Genomic DNA, 13580 nt, shown 5'->3' with positions numbered 1-13580 from the left:
CCCCCCCTTTTTTGTTGAATGTGGGAGATTGATCTATCTGCTTATCTGCTGCCAAATGATGTCTTCCCTTTTTTTCTTCCTACCACCTTAATGACACTGGGGGTTACAGTAGAACCCAGTTCATTTCATGTTCCTCTGTTCAAAGATCCATGGTGCTTCTCTGTGTCCCATGAAAGCAACTTAGGTAGCTTAGATTGGTCTGGTTTTGAAGGCTGCTTTTACTAGTGGTTATTTATTCTCTGCTGATGTATTTAACTGCACTGTTGTGGAACTCAGAATTGCTGTACCTTGGACCTTAGATGTGTACAGCCACGGCTGTGAAGGTGACACCATAAATCTTAATGGTAAAAAAGATGAACTTGATTCTTTCTTGAAGGTACCAGACCGAGAGTAGGACGCCGCCACAGTATGGAGAACATGGAACTTATGAAATTAACACCAGAAAAGGTTGGCACTTTCCTTCTTTCTGTTCTGTCGGTGAAAGTGCAATGAAATGTTTCTAAGGGTTTGACTTCAACAGTTATGAATAGTCAGAAGTTTTATACTTAACAACTTTGAAAGAACTCGGCAGAATGTTCATATGTCATTTGCATCCCCTTTTTAATTTAGTTGATCTTAAGAGTTAGGTAAAAGCAGGTCTAACAATTCTAACAAATAATACTTTTGACATGTAGGTAACAGTCAGCATCTTACATATATAACGGTCATAACGGCTCGTGGAAAGCTTGCTTTATACCCCTCACAAATAAGAAAGAATGGGGTCCTGTAGTGTGCATCAAAGGAATTCCTTTCACCTCTTCTTTAGAAGTGGTTTGAGGGTGCAACATGAAAGTGATTCAGAGTAAAATTCCTAAGCTGTAGCTCAGCTGTTCTCAACATTTTTTTCTTTGGTTACAGTCATTTTATAGGCACTTAAAATACATGTTGTGTTTTTCACTTTGGGATTTCAACCAACTTGCAAGCCATTAGGAGTTTCAACATCCATCTTGAGTAAGGATGCTATTTCCAAAATGCTGAAACCGAGTCACAGATAGGTCAAGTAACTTCCCCCCAAGCTCAGAGAAATCTCTTGGAGCTGGGAGTTCCTGACTGAAATCCTTGTGTCAATCTTTGAGAAAAATTTCCTTCAAATTCTGTCTGCCTTTCAACGGTGGGCTGGCAGTTCTACATGACTCCAGTGGCAGACTGAAATTGCTATTTTTTCCTCCATACTGGGATATCTAATTCCCATCTCTTCAGGTGATGCAAAGCCTGCCATCATGTTTATCAAATACGAATTAAATCTCCAAGCTTGCATCTGGACAGTCAGTACAGCTGAAGTCAGCACTGATGCTCAAGAGCCCCTTTGTGTACCTTTAAAAAGATCTTGGGTTTAGTCCAGGGTGATTTCTCTGCAGGGAACCTCTAAGCTTTTGGCCAGTATCAGCTGTATTTTCTTCCTCTCTGAATCTATTTATCTGCAGCATCTTTTAAAATACATAGCCTGTGATGTCTGTGCCCTAAATATACTAAAATGTTTCATGTGGATTTTGTAATAAAGTATTAACCTAGTATTGCAGCTTAGCTCTTATAAAGGGCTTTTTTCAAGATACTCGTTTAGTAGATTCTGAAAATTCATTCCATAAATGTCTGTCTTTGATATATGGAAAAATGTACGACACCAGCATTACGGTTTGATTGTACAGGATGCCATCTTCTCGGGGTTGGAATCTGTGTGCTGATCTTAAATAAGCCTTTAAAAGGCAATCCATTTGGGTAGGCAGTGTTGCTGAAAGATTCATGACTGTGTTCACAACTTCTGATGTCGAATCAAGAAAAAAATGTGGTTTTATTCAGTTATTGTAAGAGTTTGCAGGTTTTAGATAAAGCTGTCAGTTTTGTGGATAATTCTGTTATTTTAGAAGAGAATTTAGGGAAAATCTGTCAGGTTGATAAAGCTATCCATTCTGTTCTTCAGTGGAACGAGATGGTTATTCCTGTTTGCTCTTGTGCTGGCATTCTTCTCCCTCTTCCCTTTCAATCTTTACTGGGAATTTTGTGTATTATCAAGGACTTTGTGGAAGGCTGGTTGAATATCTGGGTTTGTATAAGGGTTTGTTTTGCTCTAATGCTTTGTAAAGCTATGGATTTTTTTTTTCTTTCCAATTATGTCAGGTGGGAAATGCCAGCTGTGTCTGCATTTTAGCATTCACATTAACTACATTTCCTGCACTGTAGTCAGCAAGGAAAACTTCAGCATGTTTCATGTGACCACATTTTAATCGATCAGGCGTCACGCTACAGTTCAGTTGTAAGACCGATCAGTAACAGTACTAACCTGCTTCAGGTAACAAGAGCTCCATAATCACAGGTCAAGTAGTAGAACAGACACCTAAGTTTTTACATCCTTGTGGCTGGATAAACTAAATAATGTAAAGCTGCTTCATTCTGGGGAGGAAAAGCACCAGCAAATAAGAAGTAACAGTATAGGTAATAAAATCGGAAGGCTTAATTTCATGACTCTTGTTTTCTTAGGTTCAGAACTGGAACAGTGAGATTCTTGCTAAACAGAAACCACTGGTTGCCAAACCTTCAGCAAAACTGCATTTTGTAAATCGACTAAAAGGCAAAAAGTACAAAAACGGCACCGCTTCCAAAGTTTTGCAGGATGCCAGTAATTCTATTGACCATCGACTTCCAAACTCTCAGAGGGTAGGTTTGGCGAGCTGTGGAGATCATAGCCTCTACTAATCTTTGTCTGATCAAAATTATGGAAAACACATTCCTGCAGCTGTCCATTTCAGTTTTACTTGATTTAAACGCTGTGGCTCTGAAACGATGCAGAATCTGCCATTCTACAGCTGTCTCATGGGTGGTGCCAGCTTTAAGCTTTTCCTACTACTGGAACATTTTTTTTCCTGGTGGATTTTCTAAAGTTACAGCTCAGCTTGCACATATGTTTTATTTCTAGTCTATTCTAGACCCTGCTTCTCCAAACTTAAACAAATCTAGTTTTTCTGATTCAGACAGTGGGAGATATTTTTGACTTTTTTTTTTAGGTTACTGCACTCTTGACAGAAGTCAGGTAAAAATAAAAGAACTGAGTCGTTTGATCTAGGTGTGAGATGAGTGCTTTTGACCATAGACCTGAAGAGACAATGGAAACTGTTCGTTGCTGTTCTTGTTTTTTCCTTTCATGGGCATTTGGGTTTTCATGGCTGAGGAGGAATAACTCCAGTTGTACTGATCAGAGTACTGCTGCTTTCCGTTTCAGAGAATGAAACGTTTCTAATGTATTTTACCTTCCAAAAATGCTTGCCATATTATTAGCGTTTCCTCTTACGATAAATCTCTGTCTATAGAAATGGATGACTAAAGGAATTCATTTAATGGATTTCAGATATGCAAATATCAAACATGTTACTGGATTGAAACTGTGATGCAGTTGTCCTAGCTTTAGGTACTCTTTAGTTCAAAATACCCCTAACTCTTCTGTCCTCTTCAGAAAAACAGTCGAGAGACAATGGCAGATGAAGGGTTCTTTGATCTGCTGAGTCGATTCCAGAGTAACAGGATGGATGATCAGAGATGCTACTTCCAGGAGAAGAACAGATTCTCAGCTGCTTCAGTGGCCACATCCTCTACTCCACCGAAAACAATGAGAAAATGTAATTTTTTTAAAAGCCAGATCTGTATCTGACTTTAGTTCCTGCCAAATACTACTTTAAAAATGTGTTTGCATGCAAGACTTTACTATGGAAAGGAACTTAATTCCAGGCTAACTTGTTTTCTTCCTCCTCCCCAGCCTTTTCTACTTCTTTAGTCTCACCCCACACAGATGAATTTCTAGACCTACTTGCTATCTCACAGAGCCGCCGCCTAGATGACCAACGCGCCAGCTTTAGTAATCTGCCTGGACTTCGTCTTAATCAACACAACAGTCAGTCAGTCCTGGGTCACCTCATGGCAAGCAACAACAGAGAACTGGATGACGACTTCTTTGATATATTGATAAAATGCCAGGTAAGTTTTTTACAAAAATTCTTCAGATTCTGAGTCTCTGGGGATTTGATTTGTGCATCCTGCTATTCAGTTTCTTCAAGTAAGCCACCATGTTTATCATGTGTTTTAAGATACAAATTGATTTGGCAGATAAGGAAGAAAATAAGAGAACAAAAAATTAGGATTTTTTTCCCCAAGGTTGTTTTTTTTTTTTACAATTTTTTTTGTTTTGATCCCCCCCCCAATTATCCAGTGTCTATTGTAATTTTGGTATTTATACCACATTAACCATTTAAAGTAACATATGCTGAAAAGGTGAAGGAAAACAAGTGAGGTTATTAAAAGGAGTATGTAAAATGATTTTAAGAAAAAGTGTTTAGATCTGGCTTGTTAGGAGGGCACCTGATAGACCAGGAATCCTAACTTATCAAATGAAAGAATTCAGTATCGAAGTTTTAGCGGTGATAGTGATCATCATTCCAATTATGTTAAGTTTAAATAATAGTTCGTGGCAATACACAAGTGAGGGGTCTGATTGTCAGTTCGAACGTGGTATATATACCAATTAGATCAAAGAATTCAATTAAAAAGGCTCGGTGTTTTACCTGATGGGTTGGTAAGGATCTCAAAATACAAAATTCAGACACTGAGTTCTCCAAAGGTAAGTAAGTATGTTAGCTTGGGTGGGAAGCAGCACCTGGAATTGATTCTACAATGACAGTGTTCATCAACCTGATGAAATACCACGTTCTGTTTTAGCAGCTTGTCCGTTTACTACTTTGAGTCACGCAAAGAATCTAGAGGTTAATAATATGGTAGATTTTGCCTTTTCACGTGCACTGTATGTAGCAAACGTAACGCAATGACTGACTGTGCTTCTTCAGAAAAGAGTAGAAAAATTTAATCCCCTCAGTACGGCTGCTACTGCTCTAAACAGAAGCAGAAAAGGGTAGCTGACTTTTGAGACTTTTTGTCTCAAAGGTGACTCTGCCCAAGGTCCATCCTCTCTTCGTAGTGGACACTGAAAGCCGTGCCTTTCTGAAGCACCCCTCCAGTTAGCTCGGCAGCAGCCTGTCGCTGCTGAGAAATACTCATTCCCAGCTAAGGCAAAAAGGGGCTTCTGTGGGTGGCTGCAGACCGCAGCCAGACCTAGGGCGACAGGCTGATGCTTGTAAAATCTGAGCAGGAGCGGGTGGCTGTGTGAAAGGAGCACGGAAACTCTCTCAGAGGGGTTCAGCAAGCTGCTCTGTAACATCGTGATTAAAACGTACCAGTCTTTCGTGTTTGGAGGAAAACTTTCTCTCAATATTGCCTTTCCAAATCTGACAACACTGGCTATTTTTTACTCCCCGTATAAAGGAAAGGAAGACAAACGTACTTTCTGTTGTACGAGACTGGAAATACCATGCACTAATGCTAAAATTCTTCTTCTGGACAAAGGACACTTAAATCTCATTCTGCAATATGAACAAGAACTAAATTGGGAGTTTTGTTTTCAGATGCATGTGGACAGGTGGTTTGGAGGAACCATTTTAGCTACACTTGTGCTCTTAACTTACTAATTTCATTTCAGAAGTTTAACTTGAAACAAAACTTACAAATGAAATCCTTGTAATAGCTTTAAATCTGAAAACAAAAGCTTTTAGTAATTTTTCACTTATATTGTTCACTTATTATATATATTCCTGTAAATATGCAGCTTTATTGCTTGGTCTGTCTGTAGGGTTCCAGACTGGATGATCAAAGATGTGCTCCTCCATCATCTGCAAAAGGACCAACTGTGCCAGATGAGGATTTTTTCAGCCTGATTTTACGATCACAAGCTAAGAGAATGGATGAACAGAGAGTCCATTTACCCTCAACTATAAAGGGACCAAATTCTAGCTGAAGAAACAAACAGGCGCGTACTGTACAGTAGCATCTTAAGTATCATTTTTGTTTGCTGGAAAAACATACATGCCTTTTTACAGAAGACTGCAATTAGTAGTTTTGTCCCCTTTCTAATTTTTTTTGTATAAATAGCAGCAGCATCATGCTCATGACCAGTAGTTAGAGTTGCTGCTGCGCTTTGCAGTTGGCAGCTGCTTTTAGCAGTGTCCAAGATACTGATTACTGTGTCTCCATCTTAACTGCCTCTAGTCTATGAACATTAATATGATTTTTTTTTCCCTGTCAGGGTATTCTCATTGCTGATGTGTGGGTTCTACCACTGTCTCCATCTAGCGTAAGACCTAGATTTGTATGTTCTTTTTAAAGATAACACCCCCCCTCCCCCGATTTGTACCTCCCTGGGAAAAGGTCCTGTTTTCTTTTGTACTTTTTTTAAAAATAAAAAAAAATTGAGGAATAGCTTCAGTACTTAGTCTTTGTGTCTTCCAAACTCCGTTTCCGTAATCATTTTTATTTAAACAACAACAAAAAAAAATCAAACCCTAGTTTTAATTCTACAATTCAATACAATACAAAAATAGTCTTTTCAAAACATGCTGGGGTTTTTTGGTAATATTTAGTTAAGTGTTTCCTGTATTAGCGCAGTTTTACAATCAGAAGGATTTTTTTAAGAAGGTGAACTTGTTTTTAAGTAACAGCTGCCAGTGCTGTGCTATAGATTGCGTGGTACGTGTCCACCACCAGCAGTGGTCCGTGCAGCAGGGGAGCACAGGGGTGGTAGGTACTTGGCATGAACTACCACGGACGTCAGGCAATTCCTGCAGTCATTGAATTTAAGACGTTAAGAATGGTAAGTGTATGCGTGCTGCTTATTACTTGACCTCAACTACTTCTCCTTCTCTTGCTAAGGATGTTCTTGGGAACAACAGTTGTAACTCAGCCTTCCCCTCGGTGGAATACCTGTACTGAGGTAGTTCTTGGGAACCCCGAGGGCTATATGTTGTTTTAAGTGCAGGTATCTTGAGGTAGAAGCCACTAATTTTAACACCGAAGGTAGCAAACTGTTCACTTCAGGTATTTATAAATGAAGTGATGTAATTTTTAATTGAAGTATTATACCCCTAGAGAAGAACCTACAGTTAATTTTAGCTTCAGAGTAAAATGGCATTGTAAGAACAGTTAAACAGACACGCAGGCTCCACATAATGCAAACTATTTTACAGCTACTGAAAGTTTTACAAACATTCTCTTGCAGCTTTTTTAGCACCGCAAATCGATTTCTACTGAAACTGTCCTCCTGCTTTTAAGGAGAAATGACAAAATTCTCTTCCAAAACCATGTGTTACCGTCAGCTTATTGAGCTGATCTTCAGTACTTTTACTTAGTGCTTCCTATTCCCTGTTCAGCTTTGAATCACCCTAAGAAAACATCTGGTACAGCATCAGCTTGTCACTCCTCTGCAAATTACTGAACTAGAAGAAAATCAAGCTGTCCTAAAACTGAGCTGACAAGCAGCACTTCTACTTACTTAAGAGTGATTTTAAAGAATATAAACCAAAGATAGTCCTGAGACTTCTAGTAGAGCTGTAATTAATTAGTCTTATGTGAATTACATGAATATCAACAACTTTTCTTCAGGCTGTTTGACCATTACCTAGTGCAGCTTATGTTTGCTAGATCACAGAGTATCAGTGCTTTCCCACCACAGAGTATCGAGTTTTACTGAAAACTTACTACACAAACTTGATTTCAAACAAGCAGCAGCACCCACAGGCCTGTTTTCTTGGCCAGTTAAAGTGGTACTATCTTACTTAACACATTTATTTAGAATTCCAGAAGTAGTACATATACTCAGTCTCTCAGTTTTTAAACCCCCACCTTACAGCTATGCTTACTAATGCTCTGACCAAAGATGAGTTCCCATCAGCTTACCGATGGTCTCTTTTCTACGTTCGAGAACTAGAGCAGAACTAGCAAGTACGTGACAGCTAAAGATAAGACAAAACTTACAGCCGAGCTTGGGGCTTCCTTAGTCTCCTTCCTGTGAGTCACGTGAACTGCTCTTTTTCTTCTCTTCACAGGGTTCCAGTGCAGAACTTTTCCCTTCTAGGTTTTTATTAGGATCACAATTTTCTCCAGTCTCCCGCTCTGCTTTGCCCGTCTCCTGTTTCTGCTGCTCAAGTGCGCGTTCTTCAGTAAGGTTTTCAGCTGTGATAGTTTCTAGTCTACAAACTTCAGACTCAGTGTGCCATCTAGTCTGTAAAAATTAATAATAAGCTATTAATCAAGCAATCAGAAATGATGGCATCTGCTGCTTCAGGTGCATCTCAGCTCAAGGGGCAGAACTCCCCCAAGGCATGACTGGTTTTTTTTTTTGCCTGGGGAAACAGTACATGTAAATAAGCACAAGCTAGAGTGTAAGTCTGTTTTTAATTTTCTACAGTTTACAGTAAAGTCAGCATTGCTTTTTTCACCCGCCTTTCCTCTATGGTAATCATTATTGCCCAGGCTGATGTAAGTACTGATCTCTCAAAACAGAAGTTATTTAAGTCTTGGCTATAAAGAGTTTTCATTCAGTAGTTTCCTGCCACAGTTAGCTATTGCACAGTATTTTCCCAGAACAAAACATGCCCAAGATACCGCTACCAAACTGTTCTATAGGGGAACAGGTACTCCCTTAACTCCTCTCTCCCCAAGATCTGGGTTAAGCTTGCTGTTTAAACATATTCTAGCAGATGACATTGAAATCTATTAAATTTAATCCCAGCTCAAAGAGCACCAGGACTAACATACACCAGGTTCTGCTTTGTGAGACTCTTCTACTTGCGTATCTGGCTCACGGCTTGTGTGCACGATGTCGGGACTTCTGCTGCCATTTCCTGCTCTCATAGGAGCATCTCCTCTGTCATGAGGTCTTCTGTAAACATAAGGAAGCTTCTGCAAATAATAGCTGTCTGATTTACTCCCATCATATTGCCCAAAGTCTATTTTCTCCTGTTGACTGTCAGGTGGAGGAAGACTTTTCTTCTGAAACGTTACTAAGTATCTTAACACAGACACTGATGATCCCGCACCGTAGCAGAAAGCCTGGGGGGGGGGGGGGAGAAAAGAACAAAACATCAAATATTTGCAGCCTACGGTTTTCACACAGAATGCGAAGTCACACATCTGAAAAAAAAACACTGAAAGAAAAGCTCAGGGGATCAGAACGGCTACAGTGAAATTCAAGCTTTCTGCAGTCTGACCGCACTGCAGGAACTGCCAGGCTGGACGTCGTCCTTCATCTTTGGTGCTACAATAAAGATGTTGAAGGCTCTAACAATTCAATGCTTTCGTGTACAAAATGCCAATTATATGCATCGTTGTGTAATGACACAAGGAAGAAATGGGAGCTAAGCTGCAATAAACTGTCATAGAGGCGAAGATTTTAAGCAGTTTGATGCTATTTTATCCCACTTGGGGAGTGGGGGAGAGGTGCAGTTTAAATACAAACTTACCTATTTTAATTGCTAAAGCAACTGTACTATGAAGATTTTGTAAAGAAAAAATTCCCTTACAGAAATAATCTGTGCTAAGAAATCTGTTCAGTAGTACAAATAAAAAATAAATAATATAATAGATGATAATACCTAAATATAAGTAAGTTTAATAATAAAAAATAAAACTGAGCTTTTAAATATAAGATAAATGTATACAAACCAGGACAGCCAGAGCCATCATAATTAGCACTGGAACCTGCAGAATAAACGGTATCTCCTTCATAAGTGCTTTGATGAATTCACCAATACCTTGTCCTACGTGCTTCAAAGGCTCAGTTACAAAGTTGGTGAAAGTAATTGCCAATGCCTAGAAAAATACAAATAGAAAAATAGTGTTACCACGGATTGCAAACATACATAAACAGTCTCTTTAGGCTCGGCACATACCTTTGTCGGTGGAACCAGCAAAACAGGATTTACTAGCAGAGTTTCATAGTACTTCTGACAGGGATCATCCTGAAACGTCCATTTACTTCTGAGCCATTCTGTAGTCAAAGCAGAGACACATTTTTACTACTTTTTACAAATACATTTTATGACACACTTGTAATACAGAAAGTAGCATTTCTATCGTAGATGGAAGAGAACTCTTCTAGACATGGTTCAAAGCTCAGAACCAGTTTTAAAAGCCTGAGGTTAGTTTGGCAGTGTAGTTTATCCAGTCACGGGGATGCAGGAAGGAGAGGGAAGGCTGGAAAGAAAGAAGAAACTGAGGTTTTCCCATGTTTAGTCGAGAAAATTCTCTTTGTTAGATGAACTTAGCCCCTAGAAGCCTCAGAAGAAAAATAAGTCTTGTCTGTGGGAACTACTATCTAGCACATTTTGTCCACGGCTACTGAAACAGAAGTAATTCTGACTGTTACTACTCATCTGCCAGGCTGCAAGTAGATTAAAAATGTGTATTTTGCTTGCTAGATTTCAAGAGACTATTTTAGTCATAAGCAGAAAGTCTTACTCCTTAAGGGAACTTTTAAGTTATAAACAAGTAATTTACGACATCAGTGTTTCTGTAGTTTGATTTTAGTGCAGTCAGAACATAAACCATTGAAATTTGATGTAAACAGAGCAATCACAGCCAATAAATTCTCAAGGCTTCCCTTGAGAAGCACCCTAACAAGCACTCATTAAGAGTTGCCATCATTAATCTACCAGCTATAGCACTGCATAACAAATAACGGCTAATAAAAAAATTCAGCTTTCTTTCTAAAATAACAACACCAGCATAAGTAGTTACAGATCTAATTTCTGAAGTCCATTGTACTCGCAGGCCTGGAGGATGACAAAAGTCTTGTCCTTGAATTCTGTCCTCCTGCCTTCAGCAACCGCGCTGAATGGTCCTGGGGGGAGCTGGGGAAACACTCACGGGGTAAGGTACGAGGGAAAACACCACGCAGAAGTAACACCACGACATGCTCTAAGCACAGTTTTGTGATCAGCTCTCCAAAGGCCTAGAAAAGAAAGTCTTGTGGAACGGAAAAATGCTAAAACCACATAATCATGTATTGCTGAAGAAGATTTTATGTACTACTCATGAAGAAATCAGAGTATTCTTGGATACTATTACTGAATGTTTTGTGATCTTAAATACTATTACAAAATAATGAAACAAGTATTTACCAATAAGACTTCCCCCCCAGTCCAACTTCTCGGCACAGACGTTATCAAACTGCCCCATTTTCGCAATTTCTGCTTGATGCTGCGCAAAGGCCAGCTGCAGGAGAGGAAGAATTACTTGTAAAACGTAAACCAAGGTGGTGCTGGGCACAGAACACCTGTGTCCATGCAGTACTGCACCTGAGCTAACTGACTTTTGCTCTTCACCAGCTTGGGATAATTACCTGGGTAAATCTCTATTAAGAAAAGTTTGCTACCTAAACAATTTAACAGAGTTAAATTCCAAGTACTTCCTGGGAATGGATAAAAACCACCAGGATGGCTACCTCTGAGTTATTCTCCAAATGGAGTCTGAATTACTAAAAGAGCAAACTTCAAAGATACAAGTTCAGGGCAAAAGTAATCTGACATCTTGCTTCCTTAAAATGTTTCTGGATTAAAAATAGAGACAGCTGCCACGCAATTACTAATCAAAACATCAGGACATTCTCTTTTATTTTTTAAATAATTCCCATTAACAATAACTTAGAATCATAGAATAGTTTGTGTTGGAAGGGACCTCTCAAGGCCATCTAGTCCAACCCCCTGCCGTGGGCAGGGACATCTTCAACTAGATCAGGTTGCTCAGAGCCCCGTCCAGCCTGACCTGGAATGTTTCCAGGGATGGGGCAAATACCTGTATTCATTATAATTTTGCCTTACAGCTTGCAACTGATAATCAAATAGAAAAAATTAAGTCGAATCATCTGTTGAAAAACTCTGACATTCTTCACTGGCTCAATCTAAGTCCTCCGCATGGCAGTCCACTCGTGTTCAAGAGCCATCCTCCTCTCTGGCACTCCGCTATTCCTGGGTCTGACAAGCTGCAGTTAAATTCTGATGACAAGACGTGAGAACTGAGATTTTGTGGTTGGGCTATGACCTAGCAGCATTAATTCCTCCTCATTAAAACCAATACCATTGTACAGTCAGCTACTTTGTCACCATTAATGAAGCGTTTCTCTCTGGTCTATCACATGTTAAATACAGTTTCAGCCAGGGAATCCTTAGAAAGAAAAAAAGCCCCACAGTATCTTCTCATAAGACACTTCTACCAAGCTGCTTTAGACAGGGTTCATGTCTCCCTTGCCCATGCAGTGAAATCACAGTTCTACTGCTCTATGAATTTTGTGCACCTTTGCGGCAGGGTAAAAGTTGGCAGGGTTTCTGTTGTTCTTCTTTAAGCCTAACACACCTGTCAACATGCAAAATAAAACGTTCATCCCTTTATTTATTTTGCAGTCAATTATTGCTTTATATAAACTAACTAAAGGAACTAAATATCCTTAACTCCCTCATAACCGTAAAATTTGAAGCCTAAAAGCCATTAAGATTTCAGAACAACTTACCTTGTACAAGTAAAGCCAATTCCATGCAAAACTGATGAGAAAACTTATTAATAAAACACGTTTTAGCTGAACAAACCAATGAATACGTGTCCAGAGCTCTGTAGCTATTACAGTCACAATGCACACTAAGCACAAGAGAATCTGAAAAAGAAAAGAGGAAAAAATTATGATCCAGATTTGGAACTTTCCAAGCTTACTGCCAGTACACATGAAGGAACTTCCAACTTTTGTTTTCACTAGCGCCTTTTACACAGAACAGTTGAGAGAATTTTTCCTTGCTTTCACAGCACACCTGCAGCAGTACGAGCAGAAAAGTTTCATGCCGTTACTAGCAGTCATTCCTATCACCGCCTCACATTGCAGTTGCGCGTTTCTTTCTCGTGATATTTAGTTCTTTCTTCCTTACGATATTTAGTTATTTCTTCCTTACGATATTTATCACATTACCTACCATACTTTAAAATTACAAAATTGATGTAAATTGGTGCTTGAGTAGTATGTGCCTGGTATGAACCACAGAACTTGGCAGCAGTGAAGAGACAAAGTTACAGTCTGGCTAACAGCAGCAAGACTTCCGAGAAGCACTTTACAGTCTCTTTCCACCCGAGGACCCCTAACAGCGAGGTTACACTACTGACAGCTTGCTTTTTTAATTTGGCTTCCATGGACCCCCTCAAAACTAGACAGGCTACTTTCAAGATCATGTTAGCATAAAACGTTAGCATATTCTGAATTGTGAAGATCTATTCAGGCAGCTTCAACTTATCCGACTGGATAAGCTTCAGCCGACGGGAGTGCGGCTATCGATGGCTACAGGCTGTTCAGAAGGGACAGGCGAGGAAGGAGGGGCGGAGGGGTTGCCCTCTACATCAAGAAATGGATAGAGCGTGAAGAGCCGTCTCTGAAGAACAGCCACGAGCAGGTTGAAAGCTTATGGGCAAGAATCGGAGACCGAGGTAACAAAGGGAACCTTGTGGTTGGTGTCTACTACAGGCTGCCCAATCGAGGGGAGCCTACTGACGAAGCCTTCTTACTCCAGCTACAGGAGGCATCGCGCTCACAGGCTCTCGTCCTGCTGGGGGACCTCAATCACCCCAACATAGAATCATAGAATCATTGAGGTTGGAAAAGACCCCTAAGACCATCGAGCCCACCCATCGATCCACCA

At 39.8% G+C, this 13580-nt stretch overlaps 2 protein-coding genes across 2 annotated transcripts in view; one reads left to right on the top strand and one right to left on the bottom strand.

The window, feature by feature from the left end:
- GPSM2 (G-protein signaling modulator 2) overlaps window positions 1–6381 on the top strand; it is a 19145-nt gene extending 12764 nt beyond the window's left edge. The window contains exons 10-14 of the mRNA XM_009283181.2: window positions 377–447; window positions 2515–2691; window positions 3485–3647; window positions 3785–4002; window positions 5705–6381. Of these exons, the coding sequence (XP_009281456.1) occupies window positions 377–447; window positions 2515–2691; window positions 3485–3647; window positions 3785–4002; window positions 5705–5869 (794 nt within the window). The 3' untranslated portion in view covers window positions 5870–6381. The remainder of the gene's footprint in view (window positions 1–376; window positions 448–2514; window positions 2692–3484; window positions 3648–3784; window positions 4003–5704) is intronic.
- The window catches only part of CLCC1 (chloride channel CLIC like 1), a 17582-nt gene continuing 7532 nt past the window's right edge, over window positions 3531–13580 (bottom strand). Inside the window, exons 5-11 of the mRNA XM_009283182.2 lie at window positions 12413–12553; window positions 11028–11121; window positions 9798–9895; window positions 9571–9717; window positions 8665–8958; window positions 7882–8128; window positions 3531–3620 (exon numbers count right to left, since the gene is read on the bottom strand). Coding sequence (XP_009281457.1) covers window positions 7901–8128; window positions 8665–8958; window positions 9571–9717; window positions 9798–9895; window positions 11028–11121; window positions 12413–12553 — 1002 coding nt within the window. The 3' untranslated portion in view covers window positions 3531–3620; window positions 7882–7900. The remainder of the gene's footprint in view (window positions 3621–7881; window positions 8129–8664; window positions 8959–9570; window positions 9718–9797; window positions 9896–11027; window positions 11122–12412; window positions 12554–13580) is intronic.

The sequence above is a fragment of the Aptenodytes forsteri genome, unplaced genomic scaffold, assembly GCF_000699145.1.
Source record: "Aptenodytes forsteri isolate BGI_AS27 unplaced genomic scaffold, ASM69914v1 Scaffold181, whole genome shotgun sequence".
Taxonomy (NCBI): domain Eukaryota; kingdom Metazoa; phylum Chordata; class Aves; order Sphenisciformes; family Spheniscidae; genus Aptenodytes; species Aptenodytes forsteri.
This window is presented reverse-complemented; position numbering and strand designations above follow the sequence as displayed.